The 20170-nt window shown below is 42.1% G+C and overlaps 1 protein-coding gene across 1 annotated transcript in view; it reads right to left on the bottom strand.

The window, feature by feature from the left end:
* Nucleotides 1–20170, bottom strand: part of LYPD6 (LY6/PLAUR domain containing 6) — a 125090-nt gene that overhangs the window by 27450 nt on the left and 77470 nt on the right. Inside the window, exon 2 of the mRNA XM_020880333.2 lies at nt 5524–5712. Within this exon, the coding sequence (XP_020735992.1) occupies nt 5524–5641 (118 nt within the window). The 5' untranslated portion in view covers nt 5642–5712. The remainder of the gene's footprint in view (nt 1–5523; nt 5713–20170) is intronic.

The raw sequence follows: 20170 nt of genomic DNA on the forward strand, positions 1-20170 counted from the left end.
CACAAACTTACATTTCTTGTGACCAGTTATGGAGACTCCGAAAGAGAACTCAGCCCAGACCTGCGGGTGAATCAACATACAATGTAGCTGACGAACAACTGCCTCTGCCCTTCTCCATATTCCAAAATCACATCAGAAAACTCCATCACTTCTTTATCAGTCAGTTCAGTCACTCAGTCGTGTCTGACTCTTTGTGACACCATGGACTTTAGCATGCCAGACTTCCCTGTCCATCACCAACTCCTGGAGCCCACTCAAACTCATGTCCATCGTGTCGGTGATGCCATCCAACTATCTCATTCTCTGTCATCCCCTTCTCTTCCCGCCTTCAATCTTTTAAGCAGCAGGGTCTTTCCCAATGAGTCAGTTCTTTTCATCAGGTGGCCAAAGAATTGGAGCTTTAGCATCAGTCCTTCCAATGGATATTCAGGACTGATTTCCTTTAGGATTGACAGGTTGGATCTCCCCGTAGTCCAAGGGACTCTCAAGAGTCTTCTCCAACAACACAGTTCAAAAGCATCAGGTCTTCCGTGCTCAGCTTTCCTTATATTCCAACTCTCACATCCATTCATGACTACTTGAAAAACCATAGCTTTGACTAGGTAGACCTTTGCTGGTAAAGTAATGTCTCTGCTTTTTAATACACTGTCTAGGTTGGTCATAACTTTTCTTCCAAGGAGAAAGCATCTTTTAATTTCATGGTTGCAGTCACTATCTGCAGTGATTTTGGAACCCCCAAAAGTAAAATCTCTCACTGTTTTCATTGTTTCCCCATCTATTTCCCATGAAGTGATGGGACCAGATGCCACAATCTTAGGTTTCTGAAAGTTGAGTTTTAAGCCAGCTTTTTCACTCTCCTCTTTCACTTTCATCAAGAGGCTCTTTAGTTCTTCTTTACTTTCTTCCATAAGGGCGGTGTCATCTGCGTATCTGAGGTTACTGATATTTCTCCCGGAAATCTTGATTCCAGCTTGTGCTTCATCCAGCCTGGCATTTTGCAGGATGTACTCTGCATATAAGTTAAATAAGGAGGGTGACAATATGCAGCCTTGACATACCCCTTTCCCAATTTGGAATCAGTCCATTGCTCCACGTCCATTTCTAACTGTTGCTTCTTGACCTGCATACAGATTTCTCAGGAGGCAGGACAAGTGATCTGGTATTCCCATCTCTTGAAGAATTTTCCACAGTTTGTTGTGATCCACACAGTCAAAGGCTTTGGCATAGTCAATGAAGCAAAAGTAGATGTTTTTCTGGAACTCTTGCATTTTTGGTGATACAGCAGATGTTGGCAATTTGATCTCTGGTTCCTCTGCCTTTTATAAACCCAGCTTGAACATCTGGAATTTCACTGTTCATGGTTCATGTACTGTTGAAACCTGGCTTGGAGAATTTTGAGCATTACTTTGCTAGCATGTGAGATGAGTGAAACTGTGCAGTACTTTGAACATTCTTTGGCATTGCCCCATCTCTGGGACTGGAATGAAAACTGACCTTTTCCAGTCCTGTGGTCATTGCTGAGTTTTCCAGATATGCTGGCATATTGAGTGCAGCACTTTCACAACATCATCTTTCAGATTTGAAATAGCTCAACTGGGATTCCATCACCTCCACTGGCTTTGTTCATAGTGATGCTTCCTGAGGCCCACTTGACTTCGCATTTCAGGATGTCTGGCTCTAGGTGAGTGATCACACCATCATGGTTATCTGGGTCATGAAGATCTTTTTTGTATAGTTCTTCTGTGTATTTTTTCCACCTCTTCTTAATATTTTCTGCTTCTGTTAGGTCCATGCCATTCCTGTCCTTTATCGTGCCCATCTTTGCATGAAATGTTCCCTTGGTATCTCTTAATTTTCTTGAAGAGATCTCTAATCTTTCCCATTCTATTATTTTCTTCTATTTCTTTGCAATGATCACTGAGGAAGCCTTTCTCATCCCTCCTTGCTATTCTTTGGCACTCTGCATTCAAATGGGTATATCTTTCCTTTTCTCCTTTGCCCTTAGCTTCGCTTTTTTTCTCAGCTATTTGTAAGGCCTCTTCAGACAACCATTTTGCCTTTTTGCATTTCCTTTTGTATAGTGAGCTCTTTTTAATGAGGCCATGGCTCTATTCAATTAGCATAGATCAGTTCCGTTCAGTTCAGTCGCTCAGTCATGTCCGACTCTTTGCAACCCCACAGGATGCAGCACGCCAGGCCTCCATCATCAACTTTCAGAGTCTACTCAAACTCATGTCCATTGAAGTTGGTGATGCCTTCCAACTATCTCATCCTCTGTCATCCCCTTCTCCTCCCATCTTCAATCTTTCCCTGCATCAGGGTCTTTTCAAATCAGTCAGTTCTTTGCATCAGTTAGCCAAAGTATTGGAGTTTCAGCTTCAGCAGCAGTCCTTCCAATGTATATTCAGGACTGATTCCTTTAGGATGAACTGGTTGGTTCTCCTTGCAGCCCAAGGGACTCTCAAGAGTCTTGTCCAACACCACAGTTTAAAAGCATCAAGTAACCTAGGTCATATGAATGGAAATTTTCCATCAATTTCTAAACAGCACAGATGGTTGCCCCTCCTGTGTTATTCAAAGATCATCCTTCAAAGATCCCATTCCGAAACGGACTTTCCAAATATGGTCCCATTTGTGACTTCCTTGGTAGCCCAGTGGTTAAGAATCTGCCTCCCAGTGCAGGGGACATGGGTTTGATCCTTGGTCTGGGAAGATCCCACATGCTGTGAAGCGACTGAGCCCAAGGGCCACAACAACTGAGCCCACATTCCTAGAGCCCATGCTTTGCTATATGAGAAGCCACTGGAAAAAGGAGCCCAAGTTACAACGAAGAGTAGCCCCCCTTCATCACAACTTGAGAAAACGTGCACACAGCAACAAGACCCAACCCAGCCAAAAATAAACAAACAAACAGAGGCCCACCCAGCAGCAGCACTGACACAACACACCACTGAGGCAGAAGCAGCATGTGTGTTTGTCTGCTTCTTGAGCACTTAAATCAACCCCTCTTAATTTTCCTCCCCACTCTGTGTACAATCACAGCCTCAGAGGAGGCCAGGCATGGGTCTGTTATGAGGCCCAGTGACTTCTGAATCTGTCACTGAAACGAACGAAGAATCCCACAGAAGCTTTAAGTCCTGGCAATCAAACACAAGAGGCCGGAACCTAGGCTTTTTTTTTCACCAACTTCAATTAAAAAAAGCATGGCTGTGACCCCATGGACTATAGCCTGTCAAGCTCCTCTGTCCATGGAATTGTCCAGGCAAGAATACTGGAATAGGTAGTCATTCCCTTCTCCAGGAAATCTTCCTGAGCCAGGGATTGAACCAGGGTCTCCTGCACTGCAGGCAAATTCTTTACCATCTGAGCTACTAGGGAAGCCCTCGGAGAAAATAACACATGCAACCCTAGAAAACAGAAAAACTAGCAAAGCACTCTCTTTTCATGAACGTTACTAAAATAAACTGCCTTGCAAAAACAAGCAGCCAGATAAGCTTTCCACACAATTAACCAGTAGACACCAGCCTATACTGGTGAGAACAATGAATCTAAAGAAACTACTAGCTGCCAATCAAAAATATATTTGGAGTTAAAAAAATCAGTGCTGTATATTTATCATTCTCAGCTTACTATCTGAGTCAATTACAATAGCATAAATAATAAGCATCTGATTTCATGGTATGTATGTGCCTAGTACTTTACAAATATTATTTCTAGTCCACAATACAATACTAAAGGGTATACATCATTCTAACCATGCTAGAAATGTAGAGATCAAACTTTAAAAGATTCTCCTAATATTTACTGAGCATTTACTATGACTCACGGGCTTCCCAGTGGCACTAGTGGTAAAGAACCTGCCTGCTAATGCAGGAGACGCAAGAGACATGGGTTCAATCCCCAGGTCAGGAAGGTCCACTGGAGGAGAAATAGCAACCCACTCCGGTATTCTTGGCTGGAGAATCCCATGAAGGCAGGAGCCTGGTGGGCTACCGTCCACAGGGCTGCACAGAGTCGGACACGACTGAAGCGACTGAGCACACACACATGGCTCACAGTGCTAAGTGCTTTGTGTGTGTTCTTCTATTTACTCTTCACAAAGTTAGAGAATTTATTTCAAGTCAGAAGGCTATGAAGTAGCTGACTGAGGTGCTCACCAAGGTCAGGTGGAGTCCAAGCCCCTCTGCATTCCTTGAACCATCTCTCATTTAACCAGAACATGAAGACATTAAATATTTTAATATGTGGCATCAAAGGAGTCCAAGTGACTGCCTCTACCTTGCAGACTGAAGGTTCTTCAAAAGCAAGGACTATGGTTGGTTTGCCTTTACATCTCTCATGCCTATCACATCATGATGCCCCATACACAGTACATGCTCAAAAAAGTTTGTCAAACAGAACATTTGAAAAGAGTGACACACCTTGAGGCAAATGCTAAAAGGTCAGCCCACAGACTAAATACCCGCCTCTCACCACCACCAGTACTCTTGCCTGGAGAATTCCATGGACACAGGAGCCTGGCTGGCTACCGTCCATGGGGTCACAAAGAGTCAGACAAGACTGAGCAACTAACACACACTTGCCACCACACTGGCAATCCAGCAGAGGGTCAAGCAAATATAAAAGATGAGATAAATACAGAGATGGTGACCAATGGAGGAAGCTAAGCTGCCGTGTTTCCCAAGGTGCGATTCTTAGAATATAGGCAGCAGCAGAATCACCCGAATTCTTACTGAAAGCAAAAATCCATGGAGACCGCCCCAGATACATACAGTCAGACACTCTGGGGAAGGGACCTGGGACACACATTATTCTGCACTCTGAAGATAACTCTTAAACACAGGAAACTGAAAGTGATAGGCAATAGGAAGTGGTGAGAGGCAATTATGCTGAAACTGAGAATTAGATGCACAGACAGGAAGGCCAGCTATTATCTTGCTTATAAAGGCCTGATCTTTTACCAACACCTTCCTCTGGGACTCGGTCCTTTACTTTGATAACTGACTGAGACCTGGCACAGTCAGAGAGGAGAGGGTTCAGAATCAGAGCCATGGGGCAGGGAGCGGAGCAAACAAGACTAACATTTGACTTAAAAACAAACACCCTGTAAAAGGGGTAGGTAAACACGCACAGCATATTTTGGTAGCAGGCACATGTGTGCATACTCAATAGCTAACTCATGTCTGACTCTTTTGCAATTCCATGGACTGTAGCCCACCAGGCTCCTCTGTTCATGGGATTTTCCCAGCAAGAATTCTGGAGTGGGTTGCCATTTCCTCCTCCAGGGGATCTTCCTGACCCAAGGATCAAAACCTGCATCTCTTGCATCTCCTGCATCTCTTGCATTAGCCAGTGGGTTCTTTACCACGAGCACGACCTGGGAAGCCCAGCACGTCCACGCCCAACAATTTAGTCACCAGGTTTCCCCCACATGGAAGGCTGCCTACTCCTGGCCAGTTTTCAGCTTTCAAATCTTATTTGAAATCAGGTGACATTTCTGCAGCGAAGAGAAGGGAGTCTTACTTGAAGGGTGGAGGTAGATAATGTCTTTCACGGTGAAGTCCCGGGACTGGGCGGCTTTCAGACAGTCAGCCAGCAGACTGAGGAGCAGCAGCCAGGCCAGGGCGGGGCCGGCTTCCATGGCAGACCGAGGCTTCACTCATCCAGGGGACCTGGGAGCGGGGACTCCAGATGATGAAAGACGATTTGCACCTGAAATACGAAGCCAGAGTCATCTCAGTGTCTAAATGGGGAAAGTCACAGAGACTCGGCCCAGCTTCTGCTGGCAGGATGAGCTGGGGAGAAACAGGGAGCCCAGGGCACAAGGATGTAGGTAGACAGGGAGAGAAACTTTATAGACTGTAATTTTAGAGCACTTAGAAAATTTCAACCCAAATCCATTCTTAATTAGGTTGCTAAAGCTCCACTGCTAGCAGTCCCTTCTAATATCCAGCAGAGATGGTATCAAGAGAGATTGAATTTTAATGAAATCCAGCTATTTTTGCCAGGAGGCCAGGGGATGGCTGCCAGAAGCGACAATAAATAAGTCAGGTGCAGAAGCTCAGAAGCATTTCTTTGATAACAGCAAACGCCAGGGATGAGAGTACAGCCGTACTGGGTCATGCTGCCCATACAAACCTGTACAGGCTAGACTTTCAGATTAGAGGAGAAAAAAGATACGGAGGTAAATTGGCCTCCCCAATGAACCAAAATGTGTCTTTATAGCTCAAAATCTCCTTCACATAACGAACATTATTGGCTGCTTACTGTTGAAGTCCTTAGTATGTATCGGCTGGTTCTCCTCATAACCCTATGAAATAGGCACTGTTACCATCCCACTGTGAGATAACAAGTCCAGCAAATACATAGAGGAGTTGATTTAAACCCTGGCAGTCTGGTAAAGAACCTGCCTGCAAAGGCAGGAGACATATGATACCTAGATTCGATCCCTGGGTCGGAAAGATCTCCTGAAGGAAGGCATGGCAACCCACTCCAGTATTCATGCTGGGAAAATCCCACCAACAGAAAAGCCTGGTGGGTTACAGTCCACAGGGTCACAAAGAGTCGGACACGACTGAAGCGACTGAGCGCATGCCCAGTCTGGCCACTGAGACCACATTTAAAACTAGGTGATACTGTGTTCTTCCAAAGACTGATTCATGGTGTATAACAAAACCTGAGAAAATGAGATCAATGTGTTACTGTAACACTAAGCTATCATCATGCTATCCTTTATTTGGACTCTATTCTTTTCAATTAAATTGATGCCAGTAAAATCTTTACTTACTTACTTAGAATACCATCATTTGAGCACCCATGCAGTGGGTCAAGTTAGATATTCACTTTATTTTAAACTGGCTAAAAAAATAATTTGGACATTTTGTTTACAAATTCTGATACAAATATTCAACGACATTTTTAAAGCAGCATAACAATATAATCCTAAAGTTATTCTGCCAAAACAAACAGAAAACAAGAGTAAATATATTACAAATCAAAATCAATAAAAAAATCAATATGGATTTATCAGATATTAGAACACAGTACAGAGTAATATTAATCAGAACAGAATGAGAGAAAGCGTAAAAGTGAATTCAGAAAAATAGAACACTCTAGGGAGCTCAGACATATAACTATTTTTCAAAATCACAGAATAGGAAAATATTATATAATAGTATGATAACTTTATTAAAAACTGTGAAAAAGATGAACTGACACCCAATAGTGCATGATACACTCAAATTAACCCCAGATGGTTTGGTGTGTTATTTTGTTTTAAATAGATGAATTGCTAGAAAAGGGAGTAGAACCCTTATCACCATGTAACAGCCTGATGATGCTAGCCTTGCCAATTTCACACTCACTACACCCTCTTCCATTTATAATTTGGTTCCCCCAAACAGGTATCCATTCAGAAAGGGAAGGAGAGGCTCATTCACTTCATAATGCGACTGCCAGGGCACTGTGACTAGGCACTTGGTTAAATAGTGTGATGAGAAAACAAGTATCAAGGATTTCTTTCCCTCCATGAGTGACAGACACAAACGTTATCTCATAGTAAACGGAGGTAAGAGTTCTTCCGTCCGTGTACATGCTCTAGGTCGGGTGAGCCAGCATCTGAGGGACAGATTCGCACAGCGCCCCCTGGACCCCCAGAAGGAATCGCACTGACACCAGTCTCCTCACAATCTGGGCTCAGTTCGAGAGGGATGGTGAGGAAAGCTTTCTGGTTTTATTTTGAATAATTTAACATTGAATATCAACTAGTTGTCAATCTTAAGTTCTTTTTAATCTGAAACTTGATGTCAACACATACCAAACATTGCAAGTGGCTCATTTTCCTTAAAGCATCTTTCAACCACAGTATTCCTTCCAGTTATTGATTTAAATTGTCTCGGTCTGCACAGTCCTTGCATAAGCATCAAGCATTACTTAATGTCATCTAAAATTAACCTTACTTCAACCTCTTTGGCATGGCTACCCAGCCAAGAGCCTTCATTTCACAGCTTGCATTGATCATGCGGGAGTAACACATAGAGCGGAAGAGTGAGACACCTGAATTTGAAACCTTACTCCAGTACTCTCTTGCTGTGCAACCTTAAGCAAGTTACTTAACAACTCTGTGCTCCGGTTTCCTCATCTGCAAAATGAGGATAATACTGCCAACCTTAAAACTGTACTGTGCTGGCTCAGTGGTAAGGAATCTGCCTGCCAGTGTAGGAGACATGGTTTGATCCCTGGTCCAGAAGATTCCCACATGCCATGGAGCAACTAAGCCCCCACGCCACAACTCATGAGCCTGTGATTTAGAGCCCAGGAGCCCAAACTGTGGAGTCCACGTGCCGAAACTATTGACACCCGTGCTCTCTAGAGTCCCTGGTGCACATCAAGAGAAGCCACCACAGTGAGAAACCAGAGCACCGCACCCAGAGAGCAGCCCCCCTCCCTGCAACTAGAGAAAAGCCCGCACATCGACAAAGACCCAGCACAGTCAGAAATAAATAAATACAATTATATTAAAAAGTGTACTGCGAGTTGTCCTTCGAGAACAGACTTGGGTTTGCCAAGGGGGAGAGGGTCCTGGGAGGGATGGAGTGGGATGCTGGGGTTAGCAGATGTAAACTATTATATATGGAAAGGATAGAACAGCAAGAATGGGAGGAACAAACCCAAGACAATGAGGGTAAAGGAAAAAGAGAGAATAGGAGGAAGAAATAGACAGAGGTTAAGACGAAGCTAGAAAATATAAAGCAATGTGATCCTGTGTTACTATGCTGCTCACCACTTTATAACAAGCCACAAAGAGATGATTCCAAGGAGCAGCTGCACTCAGTGTGGTCCATGGAGGAAGAAGGGAAGGAGAGTTTATCTGCCTGGTGCCGTTCTGTCTCTTGTCTCCCATTGGTCAAGTTTCACTCCACAAAGAACTCACTCCTCGACATTTCAGCAGTCAGAGTGGAGGGTCAACCTCATGTGGATGCACCTCTGACCAAGAAATAGAAAGAAGGCACCAGCCACAGGAATCTAAGATAACACTCAAGGTTTGTCCCACGTGCATGTGCTATTAATCCTTGTAAATGCCACAAGCTTTTGTTTCAGGGTTTGTTATTTTTATTTTATTTACAATTTTTTCTATTGAGATGAAATTCATATCACATAAGACTCATCATTTAAAAACAATACAATTTAGTGGGGGCTGTTAGTATGTTCATAGTATTGGGCAACCATCATCTAGTCTAGAATTTTTCCATCACCCCTGAAAGAAATATTGCACCCATTAGCAGTCATTCCCAATTCTCTCCTCTCCCCACTCCCTGGCAACTACTAAGCTACTTTCTATCACTATGGATTTGCTTATTGGGAACATTTCATGTAAATGGAATCATACAAGATATAGTCTTTTGTACATGGCTTCTTTCACCTAGTATAATGTTTCCAAGGTTCATCCATGTTGTAATATGAATCAGTGCATGATTCGTTTTTATCACTGAGTAATATTTCACTGTTATACTACTCATCATTTGATAGACATTCAGGTGTTTTCCACTTCTGGTCTATTTGTGACTAATGCTATCATTAACATTCATGTACATTTTTTTATAAACATGTTTTTATTTTTCTTGGATATATACTTAAGAGTGGAACTGCTAGATCTTATGGTAACTGTGTTTAACCTTTTGAGGAACTGCCAAACGATTTTCCACTATGACTACACTATTTTACATTCCCATCAGTAAAATTTCTCTGCTTCTTCACTAACATTTACTTTCACCAAAACATTTTATTACAGCCACGTTAGTGAGTGTAAAGTGTACTGTGGCTTTGAGTTCCATTTCCCAAATGACTACTGAGTTAAACATATTTTCATGTGCTTACTGATCATTTGCATATCTTCTTTGGAGTAATATTTATTCAAACACTTCGCACACTTTAAATTGAGTTATCTTTTTATTACTGAGTTATAAGAGTTCTTTCTATATGCTAGACTCTGGACCCTTCTCAGATATATGATATGCAACTTTTTTCTCCCTTTCTCTGTGTTGACTTTTCAGTTTCTTGATGACATATTTTGATAAGCAAATTTTTAAATTTTGATAAAGACCACACATTGATTTTTATAAACAGAGATTGTGTTCCCTTACACAAGTCAAGCGCAACACAGTGCAACACACAAAAAAGATGTGTGTATACAACGCACAGTAAAAGACCTCATCTACTTTATAGTAGCCAGAGCTATTTTTCCACCTCTTTTTTCCGTGAGAAAACAGGATGGGCAGGACTATTTATTAATATCACCAGCTGCTTACATTCCTGCAATAAATCAGGAAGCACCACTCACTCTATTAGTATTTTCTAGGAGACAAAATGTGAAAGATGAGCAGCAGGCATTCACAATTAGTCTAACTGCTACTGAAATATGGGCTCTGATGACAGGGATGTATCTTTTCCATTCAGATTCTCAGTAGTTGATGGAGCTCTAATCCATTCACCCCACAAATACCCTGCTGGACATACTCAGTGATATGAAAGGTCATTTCTAGAACTTTGATGTTTTTCTCTAGAGTCCACTATGTCTTTGGAATGTTCTAGAGATTTAGAAAAGATGTTGTATTTCCATTTTGTGCACTGCTATTTGAATATGCACTGAGGATTCGTCCCTGACTACAGCTCTCTTATGAAGAAGCACACTCTCATTTTCACAGTTCTGTGACCTTTCATTTGTTATTTATGAGCTTTTGCAAATCTAATACCATTCTGACAGATTTAATTTGTGCTCTAAATTACCTTTGCATGAGTTACTCAACTTCTGGGTTTATTCCAATAGATTACTTGCTACATTCTGAAACAGAAAAAAAAATTAGTTCAAGATCTATTAGACTTCTTCCACTTGGGAGAAAGTTGAAAAGAGTGACATTCTGATTTTTACTCCATGGTACTAGATGGTATATAGGAGGATTTCCAACTCTAGTCAGACAGTCAAAGCAACAGAGTCAGAACACAGGTCAAACTTTACAAAGCTACATCCTAATTGCTATTTCATATAGTATCCATAGGAGAAGATTACTTCCTATTCCTTAAACTGATAACTAAATGACAATGAAGCACTTTTGGAAGTTACAGATACATTAACTAAGTACTAAGTAACATGCCTCAATACTAAGTCAATATATAAGCAATTGTAAAGTAGAGAACTAACCCAAATATAAATATTTTTCAATGCTACTCATATTAAAATTTGAACTGCCTTAATACAAGAACAAAATGGAATTCTAAAACCTGAAAGATCATTACAATTCTTGATTCAATTGTCAATATATATAGATTAGGCTTGGTGCCTTAGTGATCTAAAAAAGTTAGTCCAGCTCCCAAAAGTATAAATTAAAGGTATGATCTCACAAAACTAAGTCTACTTAAATATAATTCTGACCATAGTACCCGTCTCACAATTTGGGGACTGCCCATAATATGTGGTAGTTTTAATACATGTCTGCAAACCTGTTGACAGGTCACTGTTACAAGGTGGGATCTACTTCTCCCCTTGATTCTGGGCCAAACTTCCTGGCCAGTTGACCAGAGTGTGGTGGAAATGACACCATGTGACTTTCAAAGTTGGGTCACAGAAGGTGATTCAACTTCTAGCCAGTGTTCTGAAACACTCTGCTGAAGCTGCACAAGCAGTCTGGGTACTTTGGGTGAGATGATCTGAGAAAGTTCAAGTCGTCCAAACAGAGCAACTGAGAGTTTATGAGGAGAGAGCTGCCTGCTGGCCCCTAGCTGCTCCAGCTCCCTTTTCTCCCCTCCACCCCAGATCCAGCCACTGTCCATTGCCGCTGCATGGAGACTCCAAGCAAGAACTGCCCAGCCAAGCTCTTCCCATATATCTGACCCACAGAAACCATGAGATAAATGAAATAATGGTTACTGCTTTATGCCACCAGGTTTTGGGTGGTTTATATGCAGAAATAGATGTCTGGAACACAAGGAACTGGAGCAGGAGATTTAATTAGGAACTGCAGTTCTGCTCAAGAAGATAATCCTACTTTTCACACTGGTTGGAAGGCATAGAAATCCAAATCAAACAAGCTGTAACCTAAATTCAAGGAAAGGGGTTGAGGGGGAGAATTTTACTGTCTCACGTGACTGTCCAGCTCAGACACAGCTGGACTTTAAACCCACTATCAGAAATTTCCATCCCTCTGAGAGGACTTCTGTTTTGTCCTCTCTCTTGCCTTTATTCTCACTCAGGTCTTCTCAAACTGTAACCAGTTTCAGAAGCATTCCCAGGGAGGCCCTTCCCCATCTGTTCTAGGCAAAGCCTGAAAAAGGGGCGAGCTTCATCCTTTGACCATAACTGGCCAGGGCTGGGTGACTAGCACATCACTGAGACGAACACGTAGCATCAACTTCACGGAAATCACATGGATATATTGGTTTCCCAAAGGAAAATCTAGGTGTTGTTACCTGAAGAAGAAAACTGGATGCTGGGCTAGCAGAATTACACTGATGTCCACTACAACAAATAACACAGACTTCTAAGTAACTTCATTAGCCTGGAAGTGCAAAACAAAATGAATGGAAGCTCACACGAACCTTTCAGCAAATGCCAGAAGGTGGAGAGGTTACCTATTGACATGATTTACTTCTGTAAAAATGGAATATTACTCCATTACAACTTTCAAATCAAATATAAGGTTTAAACAGTGAAGACAGTTCACGTGGACGTACGGAATCCGTTTGGCCCTATACCTTCCCCTTCTGAATGGAATGGTTCCTCTATTGACATACACCGTGCATTGCTATTGGCAAGGACAATGTTTTTTCATAAGCCATCCTACAGGACATTGTTAATCAGCCCTCTCTGAAAGAGAAGCCCCCAAGAAGTAAAACTCAGGAGCATGTGTATATCCTGTTCTTCCCCATGTGGAAGAACATGGGGAAGGAGGGAGAAGAAGGAGGAAGAAGAAGAGAATGAAGCTTGCTGGCCAAGAGAGACACAGGAGAGACAGAACAAAAACCAAGCTATGTACAACCCTTGCTTTTTGATCAATTTTTAACTCTTCCCTTGGATGCTTCAGTCTCCATCCAATAAATACCACTTTGCCCAAGCTCGTTTGAAGAGGCTTTCTGTCCCTTGAAATCAGGAGCTCTTACCAATTCAAGAGTCTTGCAAAAGGGTCCAGCCACTAAGTTATATTTTCCTTTGCAACAAATATGCACTTTATCAACTAAAATATGCACTTATCAACTAAAAGTTTAGAGTTGGTTTTTTAAATGTCAATAATAGAGAACTATCTCTTTCAGACTTCATAGATACTGATGTTTCATTTCCATAACCTAAAGGGTGATAGACGTTCACATATTCCCAGTTTAAATTGAGGATCTATTTGCATAAAAATCAATGCTTTAAAGAAATGTGTATTTCTTTTTCAGGAACCCCTTGGCAAGGGCTTGAGTTATAGGGGAAAGCTGCCTTTCTATTTTGCCCTAAGCTGATTTAGAGGTCAATTGCATCAAAAATGCTTCAATTCTTGAAGGATAAATGATGCTGGCCAAATATGTCTAGCAGTATGTTCATGTTTCTAAAAGATGCTGTATTAAGTCTCTTCTGCTTGTTGGCCATAGGCTTGTTTGCTTCTTCTATCAATTTGAAGGTACTAGAGAACTGACTAGATGGTCAACCATAAGGGGATAAAGTCAAAGAACTCTCCGGGAAAAAACAGGACACTGGGTACATTTCAGCTAGTCTGCCAATTTTTTATTTACTTAGAAGGGAGTAGCAATTTGGAGAAAGTTTTGCTTTTGTGTTTTTCACTAAATGTTTCTCTATGTTTAAAAATGTCGTGTTTACATTTTATTTTTTCTAGGAATTTTCATCCTAGAAACCTTCAAAAATGTGAAAGTTCAAAATATTCTCTGAAACAATATGATAGTTATAGGGACTTCCCTGGTGGTCCAGTGACTAAGACTCCACACTCCCAATGCATGGAGCCTGGGTTCAATCTCTACTCAGGGAAATAGATCCCATATGCCACAGCTAAAGATCCTGTACGTCATAACTAAGACCTGGTGCAGCCACATAAATAAGTAAATATTTTTTCAAAAGAAGAAACTATATGATAGCTATAAGTGGATTTAATTGCAAATGCATTTGCTCTTGGGTTCAAAATAGACCAGTTCCATATCCAGCATTTAGATCAAAAAAGAGTTACCTTGGTTCTGTACAGAAGCAGTCTTCTCTATATTTGGAGTAGTATGTTAATCTTTCCCCTGATAATTTAGAGTGTTTCCAAAACTTCCCTAATAATCAGTTATAAAGCTGACACTGCCTACTGTGAATCCATGGGGATATTCTGCAGTGTTTGAGCACGTTTTACTGGCAGAGACCACTGCATGGTGTTTGGGGCCACTCTGTTTTGCTTTTAGAGACCTGGTGTGAGGATTTCTTCTGAGACCTTGAGGCCTATTAATTCTTCATGTCACCCTTCCCACTTGTCTGTGGCCACTACCATGCTCACCCACATTAAGTGCTCTCTGCCTCTCTCATCTCCTCTTACACATCAGAAAGCCAGACGTAAACAAATGACCCGACATCTCTAACCTCTTCATGAAATATTCCTTCTATTGCTTTAAGATTGACTAAAGTCTGGTTCACAGAGAAAAAAAAAGAGAAAATACTTTCTCCAAGATTTCTGGTGGAAGGTGCTCATCTACCCAAGCTCCATGGATCCTGGGGCAGGAAGAAGCCAACATTCCTCTCCTTTCTACTGCAGCCTACAAAACATTGCTCTTCCTCTTCAACTGATATTCCTCCTCATCTCAAAAGCTAAACCAGCTGCCCTTGTGGCTGTTGTGAAGTGGCTGGAGAATATTAAGGATATAGCCCACCATCAACCATTAACAGCACTCAGCCTAATCTTGATTTTCATCCAAGATTCAGAAGAATTAACCAATCTTAAATCCCATCTTGCATGGAATAGAGTTTTGCCCAGGATTCCAGGAATCCAGGAATCCTAACCAAGTTTTTGTCAAAAAAGGCCTTGAAGACTGTTTCCATTTAGTCATGGATAACTCAAGTTCAAGAAGACTGTAACTGCTAGTTTGATAGGTGTCGAGAGCCCTTTCAGGATTTCTTACAGTGTAGGAAAGACAGTCTTGCTCTCTCTTCTTGTGGGAAAAATGGAGAAAAAAAAAATCAAATAGTCAACATCAAAATAATGGCTTATGCAAAAACACTATGGCTATACTTTTTTCAAATCACTGGGTTCTTTGCAGCCAATTATAGACAGACTCCCCGCCCCCTGTGCCCCTCATCAACAGTTTATAGTGGTTCAGCTTAATGATTTTTCAGTTTCACAATGGTGCAAAAGCAGTAAGCAATCAGTAGAATCCATTTTTAATTCTGATCTTTTCCTAGGCTGGTGATTGATGGAGCTGATGATGCACAATACAATCCATCTCGATGCTGGGCAGCAGTTGCAGCTCCCATCAGCCAGGCCATCATGAGGGTAAAAAATGGAAACAACAGTCATTCTATTAATATATCCATACAACCATTCTGTTTTCCACTTTCAGTACAGTATTCAAAAAATTCCACGAGCTATTCAATACTTCATTGTAAAGTTGTTGTTGTTGAGTCACTAAGTTGTGTCCAACTCTTTTGTGACCCCATGGATTGCAGCCCACCAGGCTCCTCTGTCCATGGGATTCGCCAGGCAAGAATACTGGAGTGGGTTGCTATTTTCTTTTCCAGGGGATCTTTCCAACCTAGGGATCAAACGCACGTCTGCTGCTATCATTGAGGTGGCATTCTTCCTTTGTAACACTCCATCTTCATTTATAAGTCTCCATAAATAATGGTTATTAAAGAAATCTACTACTGTAGCAGAACAGATTCTAATAAGATTTTACATAGTATTCATTCAGACAGAAAAGGATATGGGAATTATTAATAAAAGAAAATTATCCTTGGTAACAGAAAATTTTTGTTTTTGCATCTAAATTAATTTTCTTCTTACTGAAAAAAATTGCTGAGTAGCTTCTTGTGTATAAGGAAATGCAGCTATCTAGACAGACTCCGCTCCCTGACTGCTGACACTGAATTCAGCTATGTGAGAGAGAGGTTCCCCTCCCTTCTCCCTTATTAGTGTTTTACTATTTCAGTCCCCCATTCATTCCCCTTGTTTTCTATTTCACTTATTAACTCATTCATTCATTCACCATCCTCCACCATCGTTCATTCATTCATTCACCATCCACCATAGTTACCTAAGTGGCTATAGGTAACATTTCCTGTTACACTTGTTATTGTTAATAGCTCCAGTTTGATACACAAAATTTTCAACTCTATTCATAAAAATTAATGCAATTCTTAAAAGTCTTTTTAAAAAGACAGATGATGCATCTTTGAGTCATTTAATCAAGAGTGATCACAGTGTGATGTTAACCTTCTTTCCTTACAACCAAAGATACGTGTTTGTCAGATGCCAAGCAGAGGAGACAGGTAACACAATCACTGCACCACCCCTCCACAGGCCCTCTGGGCAGGAGGTCGTAAGACACTGAACAATGAAATCCAATAAGAGGTCCATATTCCTTCCTATGGAAGCAGCTTCACTGGAAAAGGGAAGAAAGGAAGAATGGAGACTGGCATGACACAAGGAAGAATGGAGACTGGCATGACACATTTCCCTTTATAAAGATCCAGTTAATCTCTAGGTTCATCTGAACAATCAAATAAGTATACTGGTAATAATAGGGCACTGGAACTAGAGGGATTGGAGAAAACAAAAGATGTTAAAATTCCCAAGTGTCACAGCCAGAGGTGAACTCCTCGTGCAGTGGAAGGTAAACCTCAGGGTCCCTACTGCCCGGGGCCCTGCCGAGAGTCCTTCCTAGATTTAGGATTGCAATTCACGTATTCTATACCTTAAGGACAGCTCTTTGCTAAAAACCTGGCTCAGCCAGCGTCATGCAAAGTCAAAAACTTTTACTACTCCTAATAATATTCTTGCATTTTCCCCAAGGAAATTAGGTTAATGAATAAAAATACATGCTGTCATTCTACTCTCATGGAAAGGAAAAAAAGAAAATGAAAAAGAAGGAAAGCCAACCCCTTCACAGAGGCAGGCCTCCTCAAAACTAGGGAAGTGATATCAGAGCTGGAAAAAGCGATCAACCAACCAAGTAACTCCAACCTGCTGCCGGTCCTCCAACACTTGTGTGTGCGTGTGCTACGTCACTTCAGTTGTGTCCGATTCTTTGTGACCCCATGGACTGTAGCCCAACAGGCTCCTCTGTCCATGGGATTCTCCATGCAAAAATACTGGAGTGGGTTGCCATTTCCTACTCCAGGGGATCTTCCTGACCCAGAGACTGAACCCACGTCTCTTGTGTCTCCTGCGGGAGCTGCAGAGACCCTGGAAGTGGGATGGAGGCGAGTCTAAGGGAAACTCCCAGCCACAGGCAGCAGGGGCATGCAGGGCTGACCGGGCAGAGAGCAGATAGGATGCCGAAGTGCCAGCTGAAGAGCCAGGAAGCCTGCAGACCTCTCCACCTACCACCTAGGAGTGCTATGCCGGGGCAGACTCGAGCAGTTGCTGAGGGCGCAGGTTCTGGAGCCAGCCCAGGTTAGGATGCTGACTCTGCTCCTAGTTGAGTCAACTCTGCTGATAGTTGATTGAACATAGGCAGGTTTCTTAACCTCTCTCTACCTCAGTTTCCTCATCTGCAAAATGGGGGAAATCATACTGCCCATGTCATGAGGGCTCTTATGAGGGCTAAAGGAGATGATACACATAAAGCACTCTGGACCATGCCTGCTGGCTAATATAATTCTCAAAATCATCCTCTAGTGGCCTAGCAAGGCATCCAGTTTCTCCTTTGAGTCAACATGCTGGTTCAGAACTGTCTGATCTCCTGTCCAGAAAGGAGGTATGAAAGGTCTTCAAAAAGGCACCTATGCAACGTTGTGTTCTATCAGGAGAAATCAAAAGCCCAGGTTGCTTATCAGATTTTCTAGCTGACCCCAAACTATGATCCACATCTGCCATGAGGATAAAGACACAGGGCAGGTGAATTAAATGAGGCAGACTAGGGAAGGGCTAGGGCAGGATTTCTCAAATTTGAAAAATGCTTTCTCCTTCGGTTAGAAAAAGACTTATAGACAGAACCTACCCCTACTGTCAACTAATTAATCCTTATTGTAATAATTATACTGCTACTCACATATAAACAGAAGATTGGTTTTAAGTTCTTTGAAGTCCCTCTCATAGCTTTAAAGCTAAACAAAATGTACCAGTATAAATAAAATCACATTCACATTAAATGACAGCTAAATAAAAGGGAAAATAACATACATTGAGCACTTACAATAGGGTTGAACGTTATGAAACTGCCTCTACTCCATCACTCTGCCCTACAAAGATGGCAATTTCTTATCTGTAATCCCTACAACACTGTGAAGTAGGTATTGTTATTGTCCCATTTTCCAACCGAAGCACCAAGAAATAAGGAATACATTTTCAAATCTTCTTTAGATTTGGCAGGTGCCCGAAGACTCATCTGCAGACACTGCTCTGGGAAGTCTTGCTGGAGGGGAGGGGCCACCAAAGACCACTTCGACTTGGTGGCCTTTTGTCTTTGTTCTGGGTGGGGCAGAGGGCTTTTCTCGTCCTCCCAGGAGACAGGTGCTGGCCCTCCTTGGGGATCAACAGTTAAGGTGGATACACGGAGACAGGAAGAGCCGCAGAAAGGATAATAGGAGAAAGTGTAAGTGAGGGGGAGAAGGGAGTGGTCAAAAAAGGTTTCCAAATTTGCTGCACTTTAGAATCATCCAGGATCTTTATAAATCGGGGGTCCCCAACCTCCAGGATCTAAAGCCTAATGATATGAGGTGGACCTGATGTAATAATAGAAATAAAGTGCACAGTAAATGTAAGGCACTTGAATCATCCCGAAACCATACTCCTGTCCTCATCCACGAAAAAGTTTGTCTTCCATGAAACAAGTCCCTGGTGCAAGAAAGGTTGGGGACCACTGTATAAACTAAACTACTGATGCTGATTCTCACCCACTTATTGTTGTTTAGTCACTAAGTTGTGTCTGACTCTTTTGTGACCCCATGGACTGCAGCCCACCAGGCTCCTCTGTCCATGGGATTTCCCAGGCAAGAATATTGGAGTGGGTTGCCATTTCCTTCTCCAGGGGACCTTCTTTACCCAGGGATCAAATCCATGTCTCCTGTATTGGCAGGTGGATTTTTTTTTACTACTGAGCCACTTGGGAAGCCCTTCTCACCCACTAGGATGTCATTGGTATGGAGTGTAAATTTGGTATTGAGATGATAAAAACCCTCCAGGTGTTTCTAACTTGCAGCAAAATTTGAGAAACTTTACTACACTTATTGCAAGTTGCTGGTGGAAGGAAATAGCCTTGAAACAAGTTCCGTTCATCCATGGGTACCAGCAAACCACACTGAAAAGTTCTCCACGGCACTCGATTACAGAACTATTAAGCAGTCCAACATAATCACTGTGATTTATTCTCCTAGGTCCCCTCTCTCATTCCTTCCTGGGCTCCTCAGAGCACAGGGGACAGGAAGTAGGCAGGACATGACTTATAAAATGACCACTGCTTCCCACCTGCCTTCTTCACTGCTCTGACTCCAAAGCTCCCAGGCTTCTCTTGGCTTCTTTGGAAATCACTTCTAGAAAGTAATTTTCACTCTCTTGATGAAGGGATTGTCTCCTGTTGCCCTTGAAATGCTCCGGGGTGAAGTGCACGCTACAGTTCGGACTTAATGCACTTAAGTTTTACGACAGTAAAACAGAAAATGTCTCAAGGCCTCTCCTAAGACCAAAATCCTCTCACAAACATTCCTCCAAAGGCAGCCAGAGAGAGAAGTGAACTTTTGAGAAAGGAAACACATATGCCAACATATTCAGAGGCAGCTTGGAGTGATGGAGAGAGAATGGCTTTTGCACAAGGCAAACCTCAGGTCAAAGTCTGGCTCTGCTGCAAGGAGTTGTGTGAACTTGAACAAGAAAACTGCCCTGCGGTTCAGCCTCTCATCTGCACTGACACAGCCAAATGCCTTCAGCTCATCAGGACCCCACACCCTGACATTTCTACTGAGTGACTATGATCGTGAGGTAAAGGCTTGATTATCAAG

Source organism: Odocoileus virginianus, chromosome 13 (assembly GCF_023699985.2).
Source record: "Odocoileus virginianus isolate 20LAN1187 ecotype Illinois chromosome 13, Ovbor_1.2, whole genome shotgun sequence".
In the NCBI taxonomy this organism is placed as follows: domain Eukaryota; kingdom Metazoa; phylum Chordata; class Mammalia; order Artiodactyla; family Cervidae; genus Odocoileus; species Odocoileus virginianus.